Genomic DNA, 26,623 nt, shown 5'->3' on the forward strand with positions numbered 1-26,623 from the left:
CACCAAAAACATGAGTTGGTCTTTAACCTTTGTGCTATCCTAGGTACTTTAACATTGGGAGTTGGGTCATCTAGACCCCACAAGACAGTGCACTGAACCTTTTATCATCAATGATTTGTGATTTTCACTGGTTTCCCTGAATTACATGAAATCCTTTTCACCTTTATCCACCTTTGTCATGATAGGGAAAACACGTCAATGTAAGGGTGGGGGTCTTAGGATAGCACAAGGGTTAAAGACATTGTTAATAATATTAATCTAATTTTTTTTTTTTTACTTCTTGTCCAGCACGCATATGTAGTGCTTAAATGAACTAAAATGGAAGGAATTCTTAAATTCTTTAAGTTTACTACCTTTTGTTCTTGTTTCAATCCAAAATCTCAATGATATGCACAAAGCTGACCTACATCTGGAAGAGAAAATTAGTTATGGTGATGTTTTTTTCTATGTGGTTCATCTTCTGTAAAGCTACTGTCACTGACTTTGACTAAGAAAGGACTAAGAAAAATGTTTAAAAAAACATATTCTGAAATCTGTTCATCAGGAATGTTTCAGCTGTGTTTCTGTGAATATGCAGACAAACTATTTTTGCAAGACAAACTAACAGCTTTAGTTGTACATTTTTAGTTCACTTTTTGGGTGGTGGAGCTAACTTTAGACAAAACTTTTAAAGCAAAGAAAGGGTTCAGCCACTGTCATTATTGCTATTAATCTATTTTATGCAGAAAGGGCATTTAGGTCCAGTTGAAAATGTGTTACATAAAAAAAATCCAAGCGGTGTGTACCATGCAAAAATAATAAACAAAGAGAGTTATGTTGCTATGTCAAGAATCAATGTAGGTATAATCACAAAAAATATGCACCATTTCATTTAGGAGTAGGCAAACAGTGTTTAAATCAAATGTAAGCATTATAATTCCTAACATTCCTGTGAAATAAAATAGAATTCAAACCATGCATTTGTAAAAAAATAAATAAAAAGGCAGCTGTGTATCAGATCCAGTTTTGAATGCTCTTAAACTATTTCTATAAGAGAGGAAACACGGATCACAGCTGTAGATTAATGTCACAGATCAACTATGGAAGGGTGATGGCAATGTGGAAGAACTGTCGATTTTCGTCAAATGTGAGATCTGATGTCATGCTGGAGTGTTCAGAACAAATTTCTTTATTTCCCTGCTTGTCAGGGTGGCCGACACCACTAAAGTCAAATGATGGAGCGAAAAAAGGGGTTGAAGAGATGCTGAGAAGAGCAGAGGCAAAAAAGCAGGGCAAGCTGCTGACAGCTTGTCTGACATCAATCCAGAAGTTGTTGTATTTTATTGACACCGTCCCATGCTCACTGGACACATATCTGGTTCTTCAGGCTGGTGGAGAAGAAGAAGACAAAGAAACATATTGTTAATTCTTGACTCTTGTTTCTACGAGTACTGCAGTTTCAGCACTTACGCAGAAACTGAATGAATGTTTGAAAGAAAAAAAAAGAACAGTGTAGTCAGTAAAATGGTCTCAATTTCTGTCTTGAAAGACAATCTGATTAAGATTTTTTTCAATAGTAAAATAATCATAGTTTAAGAAAAAATGTTTTAGAGACTATAATTTGTTTCTAAAAATTAAAATTCTTGGTAAGACTGTACCCCCCCCCCCCCCCCCATTGGTGTTTTTGCTTATTTAAAGAGGATGTTTTACATTTTAAGAATTTTTGACTGAAGTCAACCAGTTTTCTTTACACGAGTGCAGCCTCTTCCTCACAGTTTACACAGCTTGCACACCTCTGCTAAGACAGATCAAAATTCCCCCCTATATCTTGCAACTAACAGTCATATTTTTACATTTCACATGTGATACCAAAAAAACAAAACAGTAATTTGGGAAGTTTGACAGGGATGAGCTACTTTTACCAAACTGCATTCCCCAAAGCTAATGGTTTCATACAAATACATTTTTGGTAAGATTCATTAATCGTGACCTTTAAATAATTAATAATGCTAGTTAATCAATTTTTATCAGACCTAATATTTTTTGTGAAAATTCTAATTTTGAGGTATTTTCACTTACATTTGTGACATTGTGGTACAGTAAAACATCAAATACCATAACACATATGTTGGCATAGACATCCTATTCCACAGTTAACAATCCAACACTCTGCATTGCTTTAGGAAAACGAACATCTTGTAGGGCTTTATCTACAAAATAGATAGTAGCTATTGAGTTATGTCTTTGTTTCGGGTTAATTCTGTCGTGATTCTCTTTTGTTCCTTTGCTATTACAACAAAGTTGCTCATTGATGACATCACACAGTAGTGACGAGCGCGCACTGTTTACAGGAACCATGTCTACGAAATAATTTCAAATAAAACGTTCATGCAAGTAGACAGGTGGACCTTTGTTTTTATACTTGAGAACACGACAATAGCTGTAGATTAAAAACAAGATTACCAAGAGTTTAAAAAAATAACTCGCTAATTTGGCTGTAATTAATTAATTGCGACTAATGCAATATTTTTACACCCCTGCAATAAGCATCAAAAGTAAATATACTGTTTTTCTAAATTAAGGAGATTTGTAGGAAATAAATGAACACTAACTGTGGTTAAAATTAACTACAGTTACAATTTCTATTTAGCTGTTTTAAAAATATAAGTATTTGTTTATTTTATTTCTTCTGCCAGAGTGTCTAAGTTTTTTGGTCAGAGGGGAGTTAGAATCAGTTTCATTATTTCAAAGCAAGCGAAAAGGTCTTTTCATTTGTCAACCTTCCAGTGGAAACCCACTTTCAAGTGAGTGATTTTTTAAAGAGGAAAATCTCATGCCTTTCATTAAAATCTTAAACTGACATAGGTGATTGATGCGTTTCCAATCGTTCTGCTGTGTATCTTATCAGCAAAAATGTCACAGGACTTCCCTCCGAGGTACCAACTGCAGAACCTTTGGAAACATTCAGAAAATGATGACCTTTAGAAAAACTTTTCTGCTGCATGAACAAATAGCTCCAGCTGAATGACTGCATTGAGAGCAAATCCAATTCTTCTATTTCTCACAGTGGCTGTAGCGAAACAACCCTGAAGGGAACAGCTCTCTTAGCATGCAGGTGATTAGTTTCAGCACTCTTATCCAGAACTATAATCTTTTACCCTTAACATGAAGTACCACGAAGCTAAAACAAAATGTTGTATAATCATATCAACAATTTATGTTCTACATCCATATTTTTTAAAATTATAAGAAGCATGTTGTGATGTCCTTAGCGTCTTTTTAATTTAAAATGAAGCAACGTTTCGTTGTTTCTCCTGACACCTGCTGTCACAGTCTGATTCCTAATCTCGGTTGCTTGTGACTGATCAGCCTTTCGTGTATTTCAGATGATTTCCCTTTATTTATTTAATATCTCACAACTGTTGCTGTCATCTGTCTGCGGCTTTAACCTCAGATGCACTTCTATAAAACGGTGACATCAACGCCCAGGCGGTGTGGACAATGACAAAAACCTACTTTCTGTTTCCCAGCACAGATGGAGACTAATCCAGCAGAATCTTCTCTTCTATTCCGGTGGGAGAAAGTTCTGACTGTGTGATCAAGTGGAGGAAACATGACTGTTGTTTATTTTTTGTGTCAATCCGCTTAGGATGACTGTGCAAAGAGAACGGCTCTGGTCCTCATGTGATGTCAGCAAAGTAATCCAGGACTGCAATAAAAAAGGAACATCCCAACTTTTAGCTCGTTATAAAAACAAAGCAGGTGTGCTGAACTATCTTTCAGGCTTTCTTTCCTGGAGTTTAACATGGTCAAATGCACACAAGAACATGCAAACCTGTACGCTGGCTGCTTTTTTGCAATACTTGAATTTGTACTGTTGAACAATGCCTTATGTGCATGGATTAGTAAATAGTATATGTGTTAAAAATATGAGAATAAAATAATAGTTTCTTATTAGGGTTAATATATCAATTAAATTCTTGACTTTTGTGTTTTAGATTCTTTGCTTTGTTTCAGTTTTAAAAAGTTTTCTTTTTTTTGTGGTAGTATTCCACTGGTGTGTGAGGATGTAAAAAACTCACCAAAGACACCATCACATTTTTTTTTCCATGTTTTGATTAACCTTGTACAAGAATATTCTTTTTTGTGTGTAAAATAAATAAAAATCAAAGTTAAATAACAGTAGCGCTAAAAACAGACATAACTTCACAAACAAAGAACCAGATTGGAGCAAAAACGCTTTTAGTCAGCCACCAATTATGCAAGTTGTCCACTTTTGTTTGTCCAATTTTTCCCAATTCGGGTTGATTTATTTTGACAGCACATTCAATGGTGAAATCTATCTTTAAACCCAGATGACTTGTGAGTTCGGCTGAGTTTTGCAAGATCAGATTTCTAATCAGGTCGTCAAACTTAATAGAATTGTAAACCAGGTCATCGTGAATTAATCGTCTAGGTTTTAAAATAAACTCTGCAGTTTATCCAATCAGTGCCTTTAGTGTAAGTACATCATTTGGACTTTTTATTTTAGTTATATATATATTTGTAATTATCAGTCAAATTAAACATTCCTCACTTGTATACTTATATACACAAAATTGCAGTTTCTTATATGCATTCAAATTATGCTTTTTTTGCAGACTGCTTAAGTCTGGTGCAACTTCGGGAGTGTTTGTATTTCAACCAAAGTTCAGCAGTTCTTGTCTTTGTGTTTTGGTGAATGTTGGAAAAGTAAACCCATAGGAATAACAGAAACAGGTTTAAGCAGTTTCACAAATGCCGATGAATGCCATGAGATGGATGGATCTGTGTCAATGTGTCTTACAGAGCTCTTTTGTAGAAACTTAATATTGACCAGCTTGAGTTGCATCTGTGCAAAAAGAGACAGAAATAGATTTTTGTAAGATTGAAGATATGCACATTTGATTCATTTTCTTCAAAATGTTTGGGAAGGTATTTTCTTCAAAGGTGTATACCTCTGTGAAGAAGGATTACTTTTAGGTAAGTTATTAAGCCTTACTCTCAATTGCCCTCACAGGTGAATATGGGCTGTCCACAGGCGAAAAATGGGCAAACCTGTGACGAGGCCCGCAGGAAAAAGCAAGATCCTGGGTTCCTTGGTGAGCTCGTAGAGTGAAAATGTTCATGCACATTTTTTGTTATGGACATGCTGCAGGTGTCAGATCGTAGCAAACACTTCGATAACATGCAAGGGTAACGTAAAGATGAAGTAGGTGAGATCCAGACGTGTCATACGAATTTCTCACACAAAGCAAGGTCCATAAACACATGGATGACTGAGTCTGGTGTGGATGTACTTGACTGGCCTGCACAGGGTCCTGACCTGAACCCGATAGAACACCTTTGGGATGAATTAGAGTGGAGACTGAGAGCCAGGCCTTCTTCACCAACATCCGTGTGTGACCTCACCAATGCGCTTTTGAAAGAATGGTAAAAAAAATCCTAGAAACACACTCCTCAACTTTGTGGACAGCCTCCCCAGAAGAGTTGAAGCTGTGATAGCTGCAAAAGGTGGATCAACATCATGTTGAACTCTATGGGTTAGGAATGGGGTGGCACTTCAGTTCATACGTTAGTCAATGCAGGTGAGCAAATACTTTTGGTAATATAATGTATCTGACACATTTTTGGTTAACATCCTGAGCAAAAGATTCACTCAGCCAATTTTAAGACATATTACTTTTAAGCTACACTTCCCAGCAACTAAATCTTTTTATTTGGTCTAGAAATCTTTGACAGTGTCTGTCTTTACATTAAAGGCCAATTCCTAGTTAGCAAGAAGATTGAGTACAGCCCTATATTTTTGCAGCTAGAAGGCCCTGGTTAAAAAACTGCCTTGGTTCTTTGTGTCTGGAGTTTGCATGTTCTCCTTGTGCAACTTTCTACCACAGTCTTAAAATATGCTTCATAGGTTTATCGATGACACTAAATTGTTCATGTGTATAAATATGAGTGTGTGCAGTTGTCTGACTTCGCGTTGCCCTGCAATAGATTGACAAACCATCCAGGGTGTGCCTTTGCCCTTGTGTTATTGGGTAGACTCCAAAAACTCTGTGACCCTTAACAGGAATAAGCACATTCAGAAAATTGATAGAAATATTTCATAATATTCTGAAATATTTTAAGTCCCCTTCGATGAAAATCATTTCATTTTTGCATTTGTGAGTATTTCTCCTTTTGAATTGCAATCATTCAAATTGTCGCGAAGATGCTCTTTTTAAATTGTTGGCTCATTGTCATATCACAACGGCCCAGTATCCCATCGCATGAGCTCCCTGATTTGCCCCGTCCAGCATTCACATTAGCTCAGGTGCAGCAGAAAAGAAGATAGCAGATTGCTGCATTCCCCGCACACATTTTAAGTGGGTCAAACGCTGGATTTTGTTGTTGGGCCCTCGTATTTAAAATTAAACTTAGTGTTAAAGTCCCATGAACTGGCACGCACCTAGCTGTGTAAAATGTGTGCTCTCTCTGACCAAGTTTGAAGGCTTGCTGTCCTGCATTAACCAGAGAGGGTCAAAATAAAAATAACATTAAAATCAGGAGACCTTTTTTATTATTGCGTTGATGAAAATAAGAAAAAATATCATAAAGTTCTGCTAGTCTCCTGGGAGCCGGCATAATGTTCGCGATAGCTCCAGCTCCAACGGCCCTGCGGCAGACTGTTCAGGGTGTACCCGCGATTTGGTTCAGATGGGTATCAAATGGCACCGCTCAGATCGCATCATGTATGATGCTAAATGCAGCTTGCAGCAAGGGGGGGTTGATCAAGGGAGGAGCTACTCAGCTCAGCACCTATGGCCACGCCCATGTAGGGGAGATTTTGGAAACAGAGGCTTCAGATAAACATGAAATATGGCTTTTTAAGACCTTTAGGTTGTGGGATTTTGGTTAAAAACGTCATAATCATACTTAAAACAAAGCTGGGATTATTTTTACAAATATAAAAAAAATCGTCAAAGGGGGGCTATTAGGGAAAGGTTGTTTTTGATCAAGCTACCTCCACGCTGTTCAAGACTAGGAGGTGTCTTATTATCCACTCTGTAACTCGAGTACATTTCACAGTTGCACGGCCTCCATTGGCCCAAAGCACCAAAACAAACAGACTTTCTCATCTGCTTGATCACAGCCACCCTGGTATATACACATTCATTCAGAATGTGACAAATAGTGTCAGCACATTTCTGTAATGAAGCATTTTTTTACCCAGAAATAATCCTCAAGCCTACGTTCTACATGGACATTTTAAAGCCCTTTGAAGTTAATTCCCTTGTCATGGTAAATAGCCGCGCCGGCTGCAAATGATTTTCTGTGGGATACAGTCACCTGCTTGGAATTATTTCTCCCTACAAAAGCAGAATATTGCGAAGACTTCGTTTTTAAAAATTGCCACGCATAAAACTTTGCTACCATTATTTGTGGGTGAGGAGGACATCACGCTAGGTTTATAAAGCTGTTATTTTATAATAACATCTTTTATTATATATAATATAATATATGTTATATATATAACATATTTTATTATCTGTCAATACGTACGCTAAAACGCTAACGACCGACCGGTGCAGAATCAAAGATGGGCGGGGCTTTTTTCGTCACCTGTGTGAAAGCAAAGTCTAAAGGCCTGTTCACACCGGGACGAATTTCGCCGGCGATTTTCGCCGACGTTTAACGCCTCGTGACTAAACAAAGGGCACCAATGAGAGTGTGCACACCGACGCGTAAAAACGCCACGCGTCAAAAAAAAAACGCCTCGGGTTCGTTTTTTTTTTTCGACGCGTCGCGTCGAAATCTACTCGACCAATGAGAATGGCGCTTTTGCTCACGTGTCTGGAGCTTCTGAAGTTACAGTAAAACACAACTTGGGGGCGCTCAAACACAAAACTGCCTTGCTGAGCACACATACCAGCGAAGAAGATAGACGCCAAGTAGCGTCTACACAGCCGCGAAGCAATAATGACGGACATTCTAAAACATCCCCGAACCAAGTACCAGTTGGAGCTACTGGTGCTTGAAATATTCATGTTTTCTTTGTTTGATTCTGACAAGCGTGTAAATACTTGCTCTCTTCTTCTGAGTGAAAAGCGACTTTAAGAAGCGTAAAGTTGCGCAGCGCCACCTTGTGTACAGGAGTATTTCTGTTTTACATTAAGCGCCATCTAATGTCAGGGAATGAAATTGCATGTTCACTCCACTCATCGTCAGCGAAAATCGCCTGGGTGTGAACACAAAAAACGTGGCGAAAAACGCTGGCGAATAACGCCTGGCGAATATTCGTCCCGGTGTGTACGGGCCTTAAGAGGCCATTCAATTGGCTGAAAGTGAGCACGCCTGTTTTGCTGATGAGTTTGATTGACAGATTCATTAGCCAATGGTGACATTAGTTTACCTGCCCATCTTTGATTCATAATCAAAGATGGGCAGGTTAGCGTGTTAGCTTTAACATGGCTCCTGTAGGTTTATTGTCTTCGTTCTTCAAAAATCACTGGCTTGTGCAACTTTCTTGTGGACTTTGAAGCAAGGCAACCGTGGTTGGATGCAGTTGCAGTGAATGCAGAGAACTGTCTCCTGGTGATGGGATTTGCAATGAATGTTTCACTCAGGATAGATGTTAATACTTTATCCTTATTAGCTATGATGCTAGAGTCATCCAACACCAGTATATATGTTTTAAAAAAAATATTTTTCTGAATTAAATTATTATATATCTTTTACAGAACGATTTGTGTATGTTTAGTCTGTTTTAATGTCATAAAGTTCTTTTTACAATCTTTATGCTTTGTGGTTGTTTGTGGTAAAAAACGTCCACACTTTAGATGAGGTGCTGCAAAACAATTAATAAACTATTAACAAAGTTAATTAATACATTTGTAAAGCTTATAAGCAGTTTAGTAATATGGATTTAGAAGACAATGGTCTGACTTTAGATGTTAATAAATCTTATTAACACTTTCAGGTATTTGCAAGACATCTATAATGCTAATAAATATCCTACTAGCATCTGACACATTAATAAAGCCTATTAATTTGTTAAGTTAGTTAATAAAATTTACTAAGCTTATGAACACTTAGGCTTGTGTGAGACATCTATAATGCTAATAAATATCTTACTAGAACCCCAAACAATAATAATACTTCTTAATTTGTTAACAAAGGTTGTTAATAAATCTTATTAAGCTTATTAACACTGACACATTTGTAAGGCACCTATAATATCAGTAAATGCATCATTAACATCTTGAAAACATCCTAATAATAATGCTAGTAAATGTGTTAACTAAGTAATTTAATAAACCTTATTAGACTTATTGTACTAATAAATGTCTTACTAACACCCTATAAATTCATTTATAATGCTTGTTAATGTGTTAACAAAGCTTGTTAAGGAATCTTAATATAAAGTGTTACCGACAACTGGACTGAGCGAGTGTAATGTCACCCATGGAAATGACTTACAAGTCAAATTTGTCTGAGTTAACATTTCTACGGCAACCATTCTCTTCAATCAGGAGTAAGCTTGTTGGAAGTCCACACCCCTTCCACTGGAAGCAGGCTGCTTGAGAGAATCTGTCAATCAAATGTTTTAAATGTTTAAACGTTTGATGGAGGGGGCGGCGGGGACCACAAAGTTTCATTGAGGCATCTGATTGGCCAGTTTATACCTTGAATACCTTACATTAAATAAAAAATGTGTGTGTGTGTGTGGGGGGGTAGTATTATCAAAAGCATGTTAAAAAAAGGTAATAAGAATGATTATTCCTGACTAATATGATAAATAATAACATATATTTCTTAACAGAAGTCTATAGGATTTTGGCTTCTTTGGTGCTAGCAGGTACTTTCTATTTGAAACGCCAGGGGGGACGAATCACTCAGTTCAGTTCTCAAATTCAGTCAATGGCAATAACAACCAAATGTTCAAATGTTGTTTAGGCTTTTAGGACTGCAGACCCCTCTTTGTTCCTTCCCGCTTCCTTCTGCCTGTGTGTATTAACAGCAAAAGTTTTGGAGTTTTTCCAGCAATCCTGGAAAATTGAGTAACCTAAAATGTAGGACATCATGTCAATTTGTGGAACTAGGTAAATAGGACAAAAGCTGTACAGTCTCACTCAGAAATAATTAATAATGTAATCCTATACATACATCATCATTACAACAAAACACTAAAGAAAGTGAAAGCATTTATGCAAAAAGCATTAAACTGAGGATTGGTTTTCAATATTTGAAAAACGTGTAATAATAGGGAAAGGAGAAAGCTTTTTTTCTCTGGATGGAACTGAAAACTAAAGCATGTACTCGCTCTACCACTGTGTTTTTGGACCTTCTTCAGCAGTGATAGGTTAAATCCAGTAACATGCATTGGCAAGAACAAAAAGAGTAAATAACTGATTGTTCTCCAGTGAAAAGCAGAGAAATATAAAAAGAAAAAGAAAGTTGGAATAGAGCCCGGAAAGACAAAAAGCAGGACAACATGAGGAAGAGAAAAGAAGGTGAAGTGAAAGGCATTGCCCCACTGACAATTGCTTCCTCTAAGATATTCATGTGCACAAGGGAATTAATTAGAGGCTTGATGATTGGGAAAAGTGAGGCTGAATTATGAATGCCCTGACAATGTTTCTTTAATTTTGCTTCTTATGTGTTTTTTCTTTCCAAAATCACGAGTATTATTGTGTCTGTGGAATAATATCAATTTACTGAATGGTGCCTTGGAAAATTGCCCTGCAGTCAGTATAGACAAGATCCTCTGCAATGTTCCGATTGGATGTTGCTGGAAATCCAAAGCCACTACACTGTAGTTTAGTGCTCAAATAATGCGGGGCATCCTTAATTGTCTTTCTTCTGCTTTACATTTTTTGTTTTTCTTGAAATGCACTAAGCACAATCAATATTTAACCTCTCTATGACCTTAAAACCAACAGGTACACCACACTATTTTCCACAGATGAGATCAATTCCCACAGCTTGTTTTTGTCTTTTTCCAGGAGGACTTTGTTTTTACAGTTATGATGACTCAGCGGGCTACGGGAGCAGAATTCTATCATTTGTCTCAGTTCAGGCACAAATTTCATCCTGCTGAGTTTCTAAAGCACAAATGTAAATAGTGCTTTTGGAGTTTCCCACTGTGACAGCATGGTGTTAATGTTCATATCAGGGTCAGAGCTATGGGGGATACAAGGGGGACAGCCCCCCCAACACTTGCCTGCCAATTTTTGAGTCAATACTAGTAACATTATAAACAAAGACTACGAAATCATCAATTCAAGCTTCTTCAAGGCTTTGCAAAAATAACAAAGGGCAAATTTTTCGTTGAAATCTCTTAAAATTTCAAGATCTTTCAAGAATTTCTACAAGTTATGTGATATATTTTTTAATTACGACTTTTAAGTCGTAAATGTACGAGAAAGAAAGTCATAGCTGTTATATTATGAGATTTTAAGTCGTAAATTTACGAGTTTTTATCTTGTAGATTTACAAGTTTTTTCTCGTAAATTTACGAGAAAAAAGTCATAGATTAACGAGGAAAAAACACCAAAGTTTTCCATTTATCGGAGCCTATGTGCAGCCTTTTGTGAAGCTTTATTACGAGAAAAGAACTCTTAAATTTACTAGATTAAAGTCGAAGTGAGCATACAGTGCAGCAGCAGGTGAACGCCGCGCAGCAGCAGAGCAGACCGACTAAACTCAGTTGAACAGGTGAGCTGAATGTTTAGTGATTACGTTCCAAATGTTTCATAGCTCATTTGTTTGATTTACGATTTATTAATGTTTTATTTATTGATGGGTGGTTTGCAGGATCTCTGCAGCCCGATGAAGCCATCAGTATCCCTGCACCTGTCCACTTTAAATCTTTCTTCCTCCACCAAAGACAAGATCTCGATGTCAGTCTGATGCTTCCTTCTGAGAAGGAGCACTTTTTGTCAATTTCAACGTTGTAATGCTAATATAACAGACTATCGTCATTCCTCTTTATTGTTTTATGTTAGAACGGGACGTTTCATCTGGAGGAGGGGGCGTATGTAACACTGTTTACTTCTGCATTGGTGTTCGGATGACAGGTTCATTACGTAAGGTGACAAATGAACTTTAGGTTATGTGAATGATAAGGAAAATAAAGGCTGCAGCGATCCTCTACACCCAAACGTGTCTCTGAGCTCCTTATTTTACAAATAAAACTCCCCTTTACTGACACCGAACCCCAGAAAGCCGGCTTCACTGATAATAATCTGATTTTGAGTCTGCAAAAGGTTCAGAATCCCTTAGTTTTTAAAACCTATCCGGAAAATTTGTTACTTAAAATCTCGTAATTTTATTTATGTATTTATTTATTTATTTTGTTGGCCCTAAAACTCTCTGGTATTATAGAATTGCTGTTTAAATATTAATAATAACTGTTTGAAATACACATTTTTGATCCTTTGATTTGTAATGGACTTCCACTCTGCTGTTTTCCTTTGCGGCCCTTCCAAAGTTTTCTGACCCCTGCAGCCTCTAACGTCAAACGATTCATATTGAAATCCCAATATCAGATGACTGATAGTCTGGTAACCTATAGTGATAAAATGTGTACATTTTTTCATTTAGGAAAAATAAAATGCTTGTGTGTTATAGATGAACTCTGTTTAATATGTCAGTGTTTGGGCATGTTCAGGGAAGAGACAGAGATCATCTGGAGAAAAGCATCCTAAGGCTAGACCTGTCAGGAAGGATTAGTAGAGGAAGACCAAAAAGGTTTCATAGGACAACATTAGGTTTGTATGAGCGAGGAGACAGAGGATAGAGTTAGAGGGAGATGGACAATCTGCTGTGGTTACATTTAAAGGAAGCAGTCGAAAGACAAAAAAAGGATTTTCATTTAAAAAAAAAAAACTTTTCGATTTCCCAGAAGGATGTACGTTTTCTGCAACCACCTGCACATACAGGTACAGTCCAGAAAGTAGCGTAAATCCCCTCTCTTAAGTAATTCATAGGAGGTGATTGCTCCTTGTTGCTTCCACCATCACATATAGGAACATGGTGGTATTTCCTCTCACTGTGTGTGTTGGTAACAAAATGTAAAGTTTCAGTCTTTTTGCAAGTATGAGGTGGAAAGTGCGTTACCATTGACATCACAGTTGTGTTTGTGTTCGTACTTCAAAAACAACAGTTGAACTTGAAGAGATGAAGCTTTGATATGACCTTAGGAAAAGCTTCATTGCTCATTGGCTGTGGCACTATCATCCGTACCACACCCACCACCTGATGTACAACTCACGTAAAGCAAAAAAAATGTGTATTTATCAAGGGGGAAGAGTGGAACTAGTATGTATACGTATCATTGTTCAAATGTAAAAACACCATCAGAGAAAAAAAAGTGTGGTTAGTGTAAAAAGGTTATAGCATTAACAGTATTGTGCTGAAAGGTACATTGGGGTTAAGGTACAGGAAGTCAATCTGAGTTAGTGAGAATCTGGCTGGGAGGAGTTACTTGATGATGAGATGGGATCCATTGATTCGCTGGGCTTGCAACTTAATTCTTTTAGATATAAAACTCTACCTGAACAACTATCACCAGTAATTGTTATTGTCACCACAAAAATCAAACCAAACTGTAAGAATTTGTGAATAATCATAAAACAAAATGTGGAAATTATCTGTTTTTTTATATTTGTCAATTTTTCAACACTGGTTTGTTGCAATGGATCTTTTACAATTTGAAAGCCTTTTAATGGTGACAATAGGTCTGATGTTCGAGGGAACAAATAGAAAGCCTCTTGGTCTGTAGTATAAAGCAATTTTGAACTGCTTGAACGTGCGTTGCAGAGAGCGGCTAGCTTCAGTCTGGCTGAGTGCAGTATGTCTTGAAGTGATATGACAGAGAACGATGCCATATCATCCTGCAACCCCTGACTGCAGACCTGTGGCAGATATGAACCCAATTGGGCATTGGTCTGGAAGCTCCTGTGAGCCCCTGAAGTTCAAATGGGAGTCTTTTGTGACAGCAAAGTTAACAGTTTATCAGTGTCAGAGAAAAGTTGTTGTTTTTTGTTGTTTTGTTTTTTTAATTTATAAATGTATACCCGCTCATACCTCACATGCATGTTCCTAACAAACATTGCGCCAAACTAGACACAGAATTTCTTTACACATCTTTTGCTTCCTGACAGGATCCTGGTCACCTCCCACACCTACCGGTTGACAATCTGCTCACCTGCTCCCTATCATCTCATCAGCCTGCACCCTTTATCTGGGCTACCACACCCTTAAACCAATGTCAGTCCGTCTGCTTCCTGTGGTAGAGTAAACTCACCCATGTTAAGCTCTCAGGCCAAGCTTTATGCCAAGTGTACCCCATCTGCATCTGCAGCTCTGCGTTTTGCCTTTACAAGAATTCCTACCAACCTCGTCTCCACCACCTTCAACCACTCATCATACCACAGGAAACCAATTAAGGCTCCAAATCTTCTGTCATCGCAGTTTCCACCAGACCAGCAGCTCATCTGCTGGTCTCCATCACCTACCAAAGCCACGCAAATTGAAATCTAGAACCCTCCACCGCTACTGGGACTCAATAAAACAGCTATCAACTCACTACAGTCTCTGTCCTGCTTCTGGGTCTGCCCCTTTCCAACATAACACTTCTCCTAAGAAAATATCTCATATAAAGTGAATTGTAAAGAAAATTCAAGGGAAAATGTGAATTGTAGTTCCTAAAAGTCAAGGTCAGATATTCCTTTGACTAAAAATGTTATGCAAAAGAACTGTTTGTAAAAAGCAAAACCTATTTAAAAAGAAAATCATTATTCTTACCAAATTTCAGAGTTAATTCTAAGAGAACTGCCCCTCAATTGAGTCTGCATCAAATAATGTGACTTGAAATTAAATTACACAACAGATAAACTGTATATAATTTATGCCGAAAATCAACAGATTCTGTGATCACCAGCTCATTTTAATGGATAGAAAGCCAGAAGGAAATGTGGTTTGTGGCATGCTGCCCCATGAATCTTATTAAATCCAGTTTAAAGTTGTTTGGGTGGGATGAAAAAAAAAAAAACACTTTACATGTGCAGTGTTGATTGTACAGGAATTAATTGAATTGGAGGTGTGTAGGGATATACAAATGGATCTGTCCAAATCATCACATGAAGTGTGTCTGAGGTTGTCCAGCCAATCAACAAGTTGGCTCTAACCTGGAGGTGCAACAAATGGACAGACTGAGGAATAAATTTAAGTCAGAGAATGTATTGCTTCAGGTCTCAGTGGAGAATTGGCACACTCTACGAGGAAGGCTGCTGTGTCTGTTGGCAGGGTTTCCAGTCAGATTTGTCCTCCTTCCACTCAACTCACATTAACTATATATTTCAGTGGCATGGCATGGGGCGCTCTGTGAGTCAGAGCAAGCACCCTGCAAGCACCGTGTCATCCACCGAGTCAGTGACACTGGACAGAAATTGGCAATGAAACCGAGACAAAAGAGGCCTGCATATTTTTAGACATGCCTAACAGCTGCCAGTGTTGGTTAGGGGGATAAAAACAAGACATTGGAAGAAACGTCAACCCAAAAAAACATGTTAATCAGGTAAAAAATCCTTTCAAAGAACAAGATAATGGTTCTTTAAGCTTTAGAACATGTTAGGTGATTTTTTTTTCTTTTGTTCCCTAATGCTTGAGTTTATTTTGTTCTGTTCGCTTTGGATTTTCTTTAACTAAAGTCATTAAAAGCAGCACAGATGAACAGAATAATACTTAACATGTTTTGCCATTTCAAGTAGATCAAACACTGAAGACATGTCACAAGTGACATGGTTACACTTCTTTTGTGGACACGGTGGTAGGTTAAGTGTCAAGCTCCATGTTGCTGGATTCTGGAATATGTCACAAATGTCTACTTTATTTTACATGCAGCACTGTCAGGGCTACATAAGCCCTGTTATAACAAAATATGTTTATGCTTCTTACTATGTCTATGTTATTATGTGTCTCAGAGTTAAAACCTCAAATTTCTGTAGTATAAAAGATCTCCCAGGACTAGAATTTCAGAAAAAAGCGGTCTGTGCCTTTTTGTCCCAAATGTTTGAGGATATATTGTCAACAAAAAGTAATGTTACATTTTTTCAATCCACAGGTCTCATGCATCGTTCTGTAGAGAAGTGTAAGTTAAATATTAAAAGCCAAAGCAATCCAATTAAATATATAAGGAACTGACAGTACAAATCTTTTAAGTGGAAAAATATCCACACAGGAAAACATCAACACAGAAGAACCTGTGTAGGATCCCAGCAGCCTTTTAAATATGTACATCTGTAAGCATACATCTTTGACTGTATACATCTAGACTGATTACTCACAAAATTGTCTTTGATGGATTTTTTTTTTCTGGGTAAGATGATGGTTCAATTATTGGGCTGTTAGCTTGAGCTGACCTATTGATTGCAGCAAAGTCAGCTTACTACATAGACCTCCAGTGCTCTGATCACAGTATTGAAATAAATGAAAAGTAAAAAACGTAGTGTCAGTTACATATGCTGAAATGTGGTATATGTTGCCACAAACCAGGATCAAGTTTATTTTTTATTAGCAATTTGCCTTAAAAATATAAAGTACCTAAAAAGGAACTATGCCCAAAATCTGTTAATGTCAGTAATTGTCAATAATTAGTCATGACTGGCCTTACGAGTAGACATTGGGTGTCTGCGGACAAAAAATGGGCAAACCTGTACAGGGCATGCAGGCGGCTCAGACGAAATATCAGAGCCATAGACTGCTTGGTGAATCCCATCAACAGGTCGTAGCAAACACTTAAACATTAAATGTAAGGGTGAAGAAGAAGAGGCGGAAGCACATTGTGAGGATTTGTCTTTTTTTTAACCCCCCTGAAACCTTCAGTGCTGTTCAGTTCTGTTTCAGAATTAAGGAAATTAGAGTGTAGATTCAGTTTTGTTTATAAAGTTATATCTATAGTAAAGCCTGTAAACCTTGTTACTGACTCTTTGAAATTCTATATAATAATCGAATCCCAGTAAGATACCACAAAAAAAAAAGAGCAGCAATGATTACTACTTGAAAACACCATTGATCGACCAATTGATTGTTGCCTTTCCTTTGCCTGGTCAGTCTTGAAGAGAACAAAGAAACACAGAGAGAGGACTCCCGCGGTTCTCCTGATCCACTGCATAAATGGCATCTCTTCTTCCCTCTCTACAGTAACAACCATGACATCCTGGGTTAATCTTTAGGTCCCATGCAACTAAAATGTGTTCTTTCTCCTGTTTTCTTCAGTTAAAGAGGACAAAGTGCATTTTGCTTTGAAGACTCTCACAAATGAGAGTGCGACAGAAATTTCAGTGAAGGAACTGTGCCTAAATTCAAGAAGTCTGTTAGATTTGTAGGCTATGCACGATAAAAGGAACCATCAAAAACATTGCAGGTTCTCATTTTAATGTCTAGACAACACCACTAATTGGTATGGTTGTTTTGTACAAATAATTTATGTCCTGTAAGGTAAAGGATTTGAATTTTTTTATCGATTGACTGACCTCATGCCCTGCAGCACTGCCTGAAGCATGAGTTTTTTTATGGAGTCCATCATATGAATGTAACCCAATCAGAGCCGCAACCTTATCCACAAACACCATCTAACAACAAACACCTCAACCTGTCCACACAAGTAAAATACAGCTATTGGGAAATTAAACCTCAGATATGAACATTAGTTAAGCAAGAAAACATATTTTTAACTTTGGTAATATTAAAAGTGGATTAGATGGTCCAGACTTCGTACACACAGAGCCACATTGTGTTGAATTAACTTTGATTTTTTTAAACATTTTAAACCTAGATTAAAATACCTAACAGATGAAATATAAACACACAGTTTATTTAACTGCAAAGGAAAAACAGCAATGTAAATGTACCCAATCTAAACCAGGGGTCCCCAAATCCAGGCCTCGAGGGCCAATGTCCTACATGTTTTCCTACCAACCTGCCATCGAAGCTCCTTATCGGCTGAACACACCGGATCAAGGTAATCAGCAGCAAATAAGGTAGGGTTTCTGGAAAACCAGCAGGACACCGGCCCTCGAGACCTGGATTTGGGGAACCCTGCTCTTAACACCAAGAAAAGGTAATCATGTTGACAGGAGGTTGCTTTTTTTGATTATGTAACAAATTTATGTCCAGAGCAAAGTCCTGTTCCAGTCGAAACCGTGCCGTGAGAGTAAGACTACTCAGCTGTCTTCATTGGAGTTTTCAACTACATGTCAGCTTTTCTGGTTGTACTTGCTCTTAAACCAAAGAAACATAACAGCTGGTCATGACTGCAAAGCTTAGGGAATAATCCTTTGGGCTGAATCATAATAATCAATGTCTTGCAAGTGTTTTGTTGTAAAAAAAATAGTACTGAAAAGTTATTCATAGCATCTTTAAAGAGAGCTTGTTTGCTTTGGTTGATTGTTTGGATAAAATCGCAGCCCATGACTTCTGTCAAAAACTAAAAAGTCCCTTTTTTGTACCTTCATATCTTTGTAAACACAGCCATGCTTGTCATCAGGGACAATTTAACTAAGGTTTAACATGTTTTTTGTCAAGCAAAATGGCTCATATTAAGTGATTTTCCCATCAGTGTTCTGCAAGTTACATCCAAACTGTAATACAAGTAATTTTTTAATATAATTTAAAACTAATTCCTTGTCCTATAAGATTACTTTTTTTGGAAATGTAATCCTTCAGTTTCTTTTTCATACCTGTGGAAGCTGAATCTAAAGTGAAAAATGCACCACAAGGTTTTGCACATTGAGATTAAGGGTAATATGCTCACATTTTTTATACCACATGGTTTCGCTGGGTTAAATAATTAAATTTTTTGTGGTAAGTCTGTTGCATGACACAAAAATACTGCTCAAATTTAATCAGTTTCCTTTGTTACCGTTAAAATTTGGTTTTTGTAATTTTAAACCAACACACGCAAGAAGCACACACTTCTGCTATCCACACCAGCGGATAGTTTCAGACCCAGAAAAGGTGGAAAACAGCCCGCATTCTGGGCTGTTTTCCACTTCGCTCTGTTGGCCTGTTGGCATTCCAGAGGGTCGGAAGAGGGGTGAAGGCAGGCTCCTTCGTTGTCCAGATAGATATACAGACAGACAGGCAGACAGACAGATAGATAGATAGAGTACTTTATTAATCCCGAGGGAACTTGCATATCCATCCATTGCTACTCAACTACACAAACATTCAATAGAAGTTTAAAAAGTGCATGAGTAATAAATAGTCATAAAATCATAAAATAATCACACTCACTAAAAATAGAATAAAAAAATAAAAATATAAGAGCAATAAAAACAAAATAAAAGTAAATAAAAGCATAAAAGTGGTAAAAAGTAGATGCCCTTTTAGTGACTCCTCCTCATGCCCCCTCCCCTCCCAGCGGTATTTAACAGTCTAATTGCACTCGGTGCAAAGGACTTCCTGACTCTTTCTGTGGAGCATATCAGAGAGCGAAAGCGGTCGCTGAATGCACTCCTCTGGTCACTGAAGAGTCCATGTAGGGGATGACCAGCGTTCTTCGCTCTGCCACCACCTCCACTGTCTCCAGGCTCCGCCCCACCACACAGCCTGCCCTCCTAGTCAGACGATTCCGTTTTTTATGTCATTTTTGTTCGCGCACCCCCCCAACACCCCACCACATAAGACAGGGCACTTAAAACAATAGACTGATAGAACATAAAAAGGAGATCTGAGCATACGTTAAAAGAGGCAAGTCTTTTTACAAAGTACAACCTGCTCTTCCCCTTTCTGTAAATGGAGTCCATGTTTGCCGACCAGTTCAGCTTCTTGTCCAGGAGGACTCCAAGGTATTTGTAGCTATCCACTACCTCCACCTCTACTCCAGCAATGAGGATGGGCTGAACCGCAGCAGGTGTTCGTCGGAAGTCCAGCACCATCTCCTTTGTTTTGGATGTGTTCAGGTGGAGGCAGTTTCGTTGGCTCCAGTGCACAAAGTCCTCAACCAGCTGTCTGTCCTCCCCCTCCTCACCCTCTTTGATACATGCCACAATTGCTGCGTCATCCGAGAACTTTTGAATGTGGCATGCATCATAGTTGTAGTGGAAGTCAGTGGTGTAGAGGGTAAAGAGGAGAGGTGAGAGCACTGTGCCCTGTGGAGCCCCCGTGCTGCCAGTCAGCATGGAGGTACTGCAACTCCCCATTCTGACAAATTGTGGCCTGTTTGTCATATAGTCCGTTATCCATGACGCCAGTTGGAAGTTCATACCAAAGGAGAGGAGCTTCTGCTGGAGAAGGAGGGGCTGGTTTGTATTAAAAGTGCTGGAGAAGTCAAAAAAGAGCATTCTCACAGCACAGCCCCCTGTGTCCAGGTAGGAGAGGGCCCGATGTAGAAGATAGAGGACGGCGTCCTCAACTCCTACTTTTGGTTGATAGGCGAACTGGAGAGGGTCCTCATCCTCTGCACCTGGGGTCGCAGGCGCTGCAAAACCAGTCGCTCCAGCATCTTCATGACATGAGAGGTGAGGGCAACCGGCCTGCAGTCGTTCAGCTCACTGGGGCGACTTTTCTTGGGCACAGGATCGATGCATGACGTTTTCCACAGTGATGGGACCTTACCCAGCTGCAGGCTCAGGTTATAGGCCTGCTGTAGGGGTTCTCCCAGTTCTGCAGCGCAGGCCTTAAGGAGCCGTGGACTCACTCGGTCTGGGCCAGCTGCCTTCCTGGGGTGGAGCCGTCTCAGCTCCCTGCTCACTTTATCCGCAGTGATGGAAAAGGGGTGATCATCGGGATTTGATGACTGAGATGGGTGTAAAGAGCGGGCAGCAGGAGGGGGAGCAGAAGCAAGATGGTTGGGGAGATCGGTGGGGCACTGCAGCACCGGGGAGCAGGCAGCATGGGGTGTAGCCTGGGGGGAGCTGAACCGGTTGAAGAAAACATTGAGATCATCGACTCTCTCCTGACTGCCACTTGTCGCACTGCCCTCTTTTTTTGCTGCATCCAGTCATAGCCTTCATGGTGTTCCAGACCTCACGCAGGTTGTTTTCCTTCAACTTCTGCTCTAGCTTCCTCCCGTGTGCTTCTTTGGCCTCCTTCATGCAGACTTTTAGTTCCTGTTGGACCTTTCTCATCTCCTCCTGATCCTTGCTCCTGAAAGCCCTCTTCTTTCTGTTCAGAACTGCCTTAACTTCACTGTTCACCCAGGGTTTGTTGTTTGAGAAGCTCCTGACAGTTCTGAAAGGCACCACCAAGTCCACACAGAAGTTCATATAGTCTGTCATGCAGCCCACAGCTACCTCAATAGCCGCGTTTACATGGGCAAAAGTAATCGGAAAGAACGCCTGATCGGAAAGAAAATGCGTCATGTAAACGCGCCATTCGGAATACTCTGCCCCGGTCAGACTCGTCTGGATCAGAATTTCTTTCCAATCGAGATAGGTGGGTTATACCGATCGTTTATCCGATCGTGGAGCATGTAAACGGTCATTCCGATCGTGTGTCACTACTCCTCTGGTTTACGTAACGTCACGCATAGATGGTGTTTCGCTGAGAGAAAGCTTTAGAGCGCATACAGGACCGACCAGCTGCTCTGCGGATGCCCCGTGAAAAGCGCCGCTCCGCTCTCGCCCCGCTGGCTCTTCGCCTCTCTTTCACCCCTCACGAGGGAGATGCGGGGAAGGAGCGCTTCGTGCCCCCCGACGCTCACTCGGGTCCACTGGCACCCAAGTGAGCAGAGGAGCTGGATTAATAACTTCGTGTCTGAGGGGAGGAAGATGCTTGTTACGTGTGCGTTTTTTGTTTTGTTATGTGTGGGAGAATTCAGACTGCGAGCCGTCCCGCTGCTCTGGGTTGCGGCTGCTGGACTCAGGAGAGCCGTCAGCTCACGCAGCGAGTTTGGGGAAACAGAAATAAATGTCGCCCAGTCCTTAGAAACTGTTCAAACAATCACGTGGATTTGTGTTTCCAGTTGTGACCCGACAAAATAAAGACTGATGTTATTCCCATACATTTACGTGCAGCGAAGATGCAGATTGCAGGGTTTCATGGTCCTGGATTTTGTGTCCATCAGGCTAATGTTGTTAGCCTGTGTTTATAGCCTGTCCTAACCCTTCTTCCAGCACTGATCACACGGATTAAATAAAACGATGAGCGAACAGGCGCTTCATACTATTCATGACATTAATAAAAGCACGTTTGGAAGATCGTCTCGTATATTACCGAGCTGCTGCATAAAATAAATGTCTGTGGCAGCTGTTTGTTTAGAACGGGACCTATTTCCTCATCCAGGAGTTTTTAACACTACTGCGCATGCCCAAATGATTCATTCCGACCGAAAGTTGAGCCATGGGAACGTTTGTTCTAATCGGAAAAAGGTTTTCTGATCCCATGTGCACGGGTGAATTTTAACCCGACCATTGATCCGATCAAGATATTCTGCCCATGTAATCGCGGCTAATGTCATCCCCATGAGACCCAATCAGTTCATTCCAGTCCGTGCACCCGAAGCAGCCTCTGAGGGCCTCCTGAGCTCCAGCAGGCCATCTCCTGACCTGTCTGATGGTGGCCGCCTGCCTCTTCACAAGAAGGGTGTAGCTAGGCTGCAGGTGTATGAGGTTGCGGTCAGATTTTCCAAGGGGGGGGGTAGCTGAGTATGCTTCCAGAGTGTTTGCATACAGAAGATCAATAGTTCTGTTATTTCGAGTGGGGCAGTCGACATATTGGTGAAAGGTGGGCAGAGTGGTTTCCAGGGATACGTGGTTAAAATCTCTAGAAATAATCATGAACGCCCCTGGGTGCTTGGACTGCAGTTCTGTGGTTGTGTTGTATATTGTCTCCGCTCTCGGAGGAATGTAAACACAGAGCGCGATGACGTGGGAAAACTCACGTAGAATGTAATAGGGTCCGATGCCCACCACTAGCAGCTCCAGATTACGGTCGCAGATCGCCTTTTTGACGGTCAGATGATTCGGGTGACACCATCGTCTGTTGGCATGCAGGATGAGGCCACCCCCCTTGCTCTTCCCGCTGGAGTCTGGGTTGCGGTCTGCTCTCACGGTGGTAAAGCCGGGCAGATCCACGTTAAAATCCAGCACATAGCTGGTTAGCCATGTCTCGGTGAAGATAAGGAGGCTGCTCTCCGTGTAGCAGTGTTGTGTCCTGATCAGTCCAGTAAGCTCGTCCGTCTTGTTGGACAGGGCGTAAACATTTCCCATAATGACGGAGGGGATGAATGGTTTGAAACGCCGCCGCTTAGCCGCCTTAGCCTTCAGCTTCGCCTTGTGTTTGCAACCAGCTCGGCATCCCCGGTATTTCCGCCTAAGCTCCGATGGAATAACATGACGGATTCCGGGGTTTTTATGTTTCCTGAGCATCAGTGGTTCATTCCTAAGATAAACTATTCTACTAATGCTGGCTTGCATTAGTAGATGGAAAAGTCTCAAATGTACAAACATTCACACACAGAGCAACGGATGTACAGCCTCGCGCAGGCACAATCCAGTCTGTGTGCACAAATTTTGTATTTGTGCATTTATTTCTAATTGACAGTTATCTTACCCCATATTTAACCCTTCTATCCAACACCTTCATCAACCAATTTTATTTAACTGAACTTGACTTGGAGTCTGCTATTTATCCACATGCAGGAAGTACCACAGGTTTATGATTTAAGTTGAGTTATTGTATTCTTGTTTTTAATATTTTTACAGGACCTTTCTGGGTGATGACATTTGACATTTAAAAAATGGGGCAGTTAAGGTTGTTGAAAATGTATGGCATGTTGTGTTCAGTGCCTTCTGATCTACTTACTTGTTTTGGTGCTTTGAGCCCTGCAGATGTGCATGGTACTGCGCCACAGAGTTGAGCGTGACACTGCAAACTTCACAAGTGTAGCTTTTTTTCAGTCCTGGAATCAAACAAAAACACATACATTGATATGAGATTTGCAGGAGGGTTTATGGCACACCGCTCACTTTTTCAGAGGAGTGACATTTTCAGCTCAAACTATGAAAATATGACTTGCAGTTCTGTGTTCTTGCATACGTTGGTGGGGTCAGTCAACCTGTGGCTAATCTCCAGCTAGTTCAAAATGCTGGTGGATGAATCTTAACCAGCTCTTCTAAATGCAAGCGCATATCATTCACTTTGTTTCAATTGCTCCCTGTCTATTCAGGAGGCTGAATCCAGTGTGGGGCCTTAGGCAAGACCCTTCGTGCTACTGCCTACCTACCACAAAGGGACCCTGGCCTGGGTCTCCCTGTGCTGGTCCCCAGCCTGCAGAAAATACCGGATTGTGGAAGGAATAGCATCCAGCGTGAAAATGTTTTCCAAACCAAATGTGTGGATCAGTGAAAGCCGATTCACTGTGGAGACCCCTGAGTGGATATGTCTAAAGGGAACAACAACTTTCTAAGTGACCTGAGTCCTTTTATACCTCACTGAGCTTAAACACCAGTACACCACTGCTCAAAAACCCAGGTCAGCAGGGCAGATCCTTCTGAGTGTCCTCAAATCTAAGCGTGAACGACCGTCCAATAAACATTATACTGACATCTTCTGATTTTAAATTAAACTTTCAATTTTTTTTCAATTTTCAATCTGGCCACTAAAACCTGGGCTTGATATAGATAGATAGATAGATAGATAGATAGATAGATAGATAGATAGATAGATAGATAGATAGATAGATAGATAGATAGATAGATAGATAGATAGATAGATAGATAGATAGATAGATAGATAGATAGATAGATAGATAGATAGATAGATAGATAGATAGATAGATAGATAGATAGATAGATAGATAGATAGATAGATAGATAGATAGATAGATAGATAGATAGATATTTATTTTTGGTTTTAATATTTTTTACAGCCATCATAAATATATTGCATCTATAAATTAAGTATGTACTGTAGTTTTATTTTGCATTTTATAATGTATTTTATTGTTTGTTAATCTGGTGTTTTGATGGTCAAATGCTTTATCAACAAAGAAATAAAATGAGTTGGACGACCATAATGCAAAACTTTTCCACAGGTATCTTACAGATTTTGATAAAAAAAACTGTAAAAGCACATACACATCCAGAATGCATTTAGACAATGTCTGACATATTTTGCAATATACTTAGTCTAATGCAGTGTTTTTCAACCAGTGTGCCGCGGCACACAGATGGTCAGGTGTGCCGTGGGAAATTGCCCTCATTAACTGATCTAAAAACATTTTCCATCTCCATGATATCAGTTCTGTGTTCATCCAAACAGGCCCTGATAAAACACTGAGTAGTTAGGAATATGAAAGATCATTAAATTCTTTTTTCTTTGTGTTTATTTGATTCTATTAAAGACATTTTGATAAGAATGGCGGTACCGCGATTTAGCCGTAGCTTTAGACGTTTTCGGAAAACTGTCCACCAATCATTCTTGAAGGCCCAATCACACGTCATCAGTCTGACCAATCAGAAGTGGTTCAAGTCTTCACTTCCTTTTTCAGATTCTGCTCATGAAGTCTCTCAGTTCCAACAAGAATAACATCTAACGCTCGTATTTAGCAGTGTAGCTTTCCACAGAATCTGGTATCAATAGTCTTTGTGGCGTTCGGCCGCTATTTGCACTACATCTCCCATGACGCATTGGGTTAAAGTGACAGCGTCTCAGCGCACAATGAGTTGTTACGCGTCTTGAAACCACAACAAACACACATCAAACAGTTTTTAAATCTTTTATCTTTACTTTTGTTACATCTTTTAGTAAAAACAGCTGCAGCTTCCAGCTTTTTCTGTCACAATAATCACAAAAATGCGCGTGAGATTGCGGAGGGGCTTTAGATCAATACAGACTATGAGTTTTTTTTTTTTTTTTTTTTTTTTGGGATGCTGGTGTGCCGCGGGATTTTTGTCAAGGTTAAAGTGTGCCGTGGCTCAAAAAAGGTTGAAAAACACTGGTCTAATGTATATGTTTTTTGTGCCTTTTCATAATTGATAGTAGTGAGGCATTGGGCCTTTTACAGTATAGTGGCAATATTTGCATCGATCATTAATTGCATTATTCAAAATGTAGATTCTCAGTTGTTACATGCAACATTTTAACCAATTTTCTCATTATAAAAAATACAGATTGTCGAGCTTTAAGGTGGTGGGGAAAGCCTCCCAGAGGCCTTTAGGAATTGTATTCATTTAGTGTCGATAAAAGCAAATAGGAGGCAATGTTTCTGATCACGCTCTGACATCCCCTTGAGTGTAATTGGTGTCATGAGTCTGTGCCTCGCTGGGACACATTATGTTCTCTCTGCGTAATCGTCATCATTTTGTACTAATCTCGTTTTGGGATGAAAAATGGCCATCTTCATTGATTTCACAATTAAGTTAGCTCCTACATAAATATGCCTTGCAGCAAAAGGCCAGGAGAAAATAAATGTCACTGAGCACTCATTTAATCACATTTACATATCCCCCCCCCCATATTAAATTTCCCCCATGAATAAATGTTTACCAAAATGTGTCACATAAGATTGAGCTGTTAAAAACTTTGAAAGTGGTTATTTGACTTTTTCAGGGCTGTGACAGGTTGTGGGGGACATCTGCAGTGAGCTATCTATTCACACCTCAAATGTTGGTGTCAGCTGTTTCCTTTCTGTTGT

At 39.6% G+C, this 26,623-nt stretch overlaps 1 protein-coding gene across 1 annotated transcript in view; it reads right to left on the reverse strand.

Moving 5' to 3' along the window:
• Positions 1-246: 246 nt before the first annotated feature.
• Positions 247-26,623, reverse strand: part of zmat4 (zinc finger matrin-type 4) — a 173,865-nt gene continuing 147,488 nt past the window's right edge. Inside the window, exons 6-7 of the mRNA XM_011479572.3 lie at positions 23,791-23,887; positions 247-1,367 (exon numbers count right to left, since the gene is read on the reverse strand). Of these exons, the coding sequence (XP_011477874.2) occupies positions 1,340-1,367; positions 23,791-23,887 (125 nt within the window). The 3' untranslated portion in view covers positions 247-1,339. The remainder of the gene's footprint in view (positions 1,368-23,790; positions 23,888-26,623) is intronic.

This window comes from Oryzias latipes, chromosome 9 (genome assembly GCF_002234675.1).
Source record: "Oryzias latipes chromosome 9, ASM223467v1".
NCBI classification, from domain to species: Eukaryota; Metazoa; Chordata; class Actinopteri; order Beloniformes; family Adrianichthyidae; genus Oryzias; species Oryzias latipes.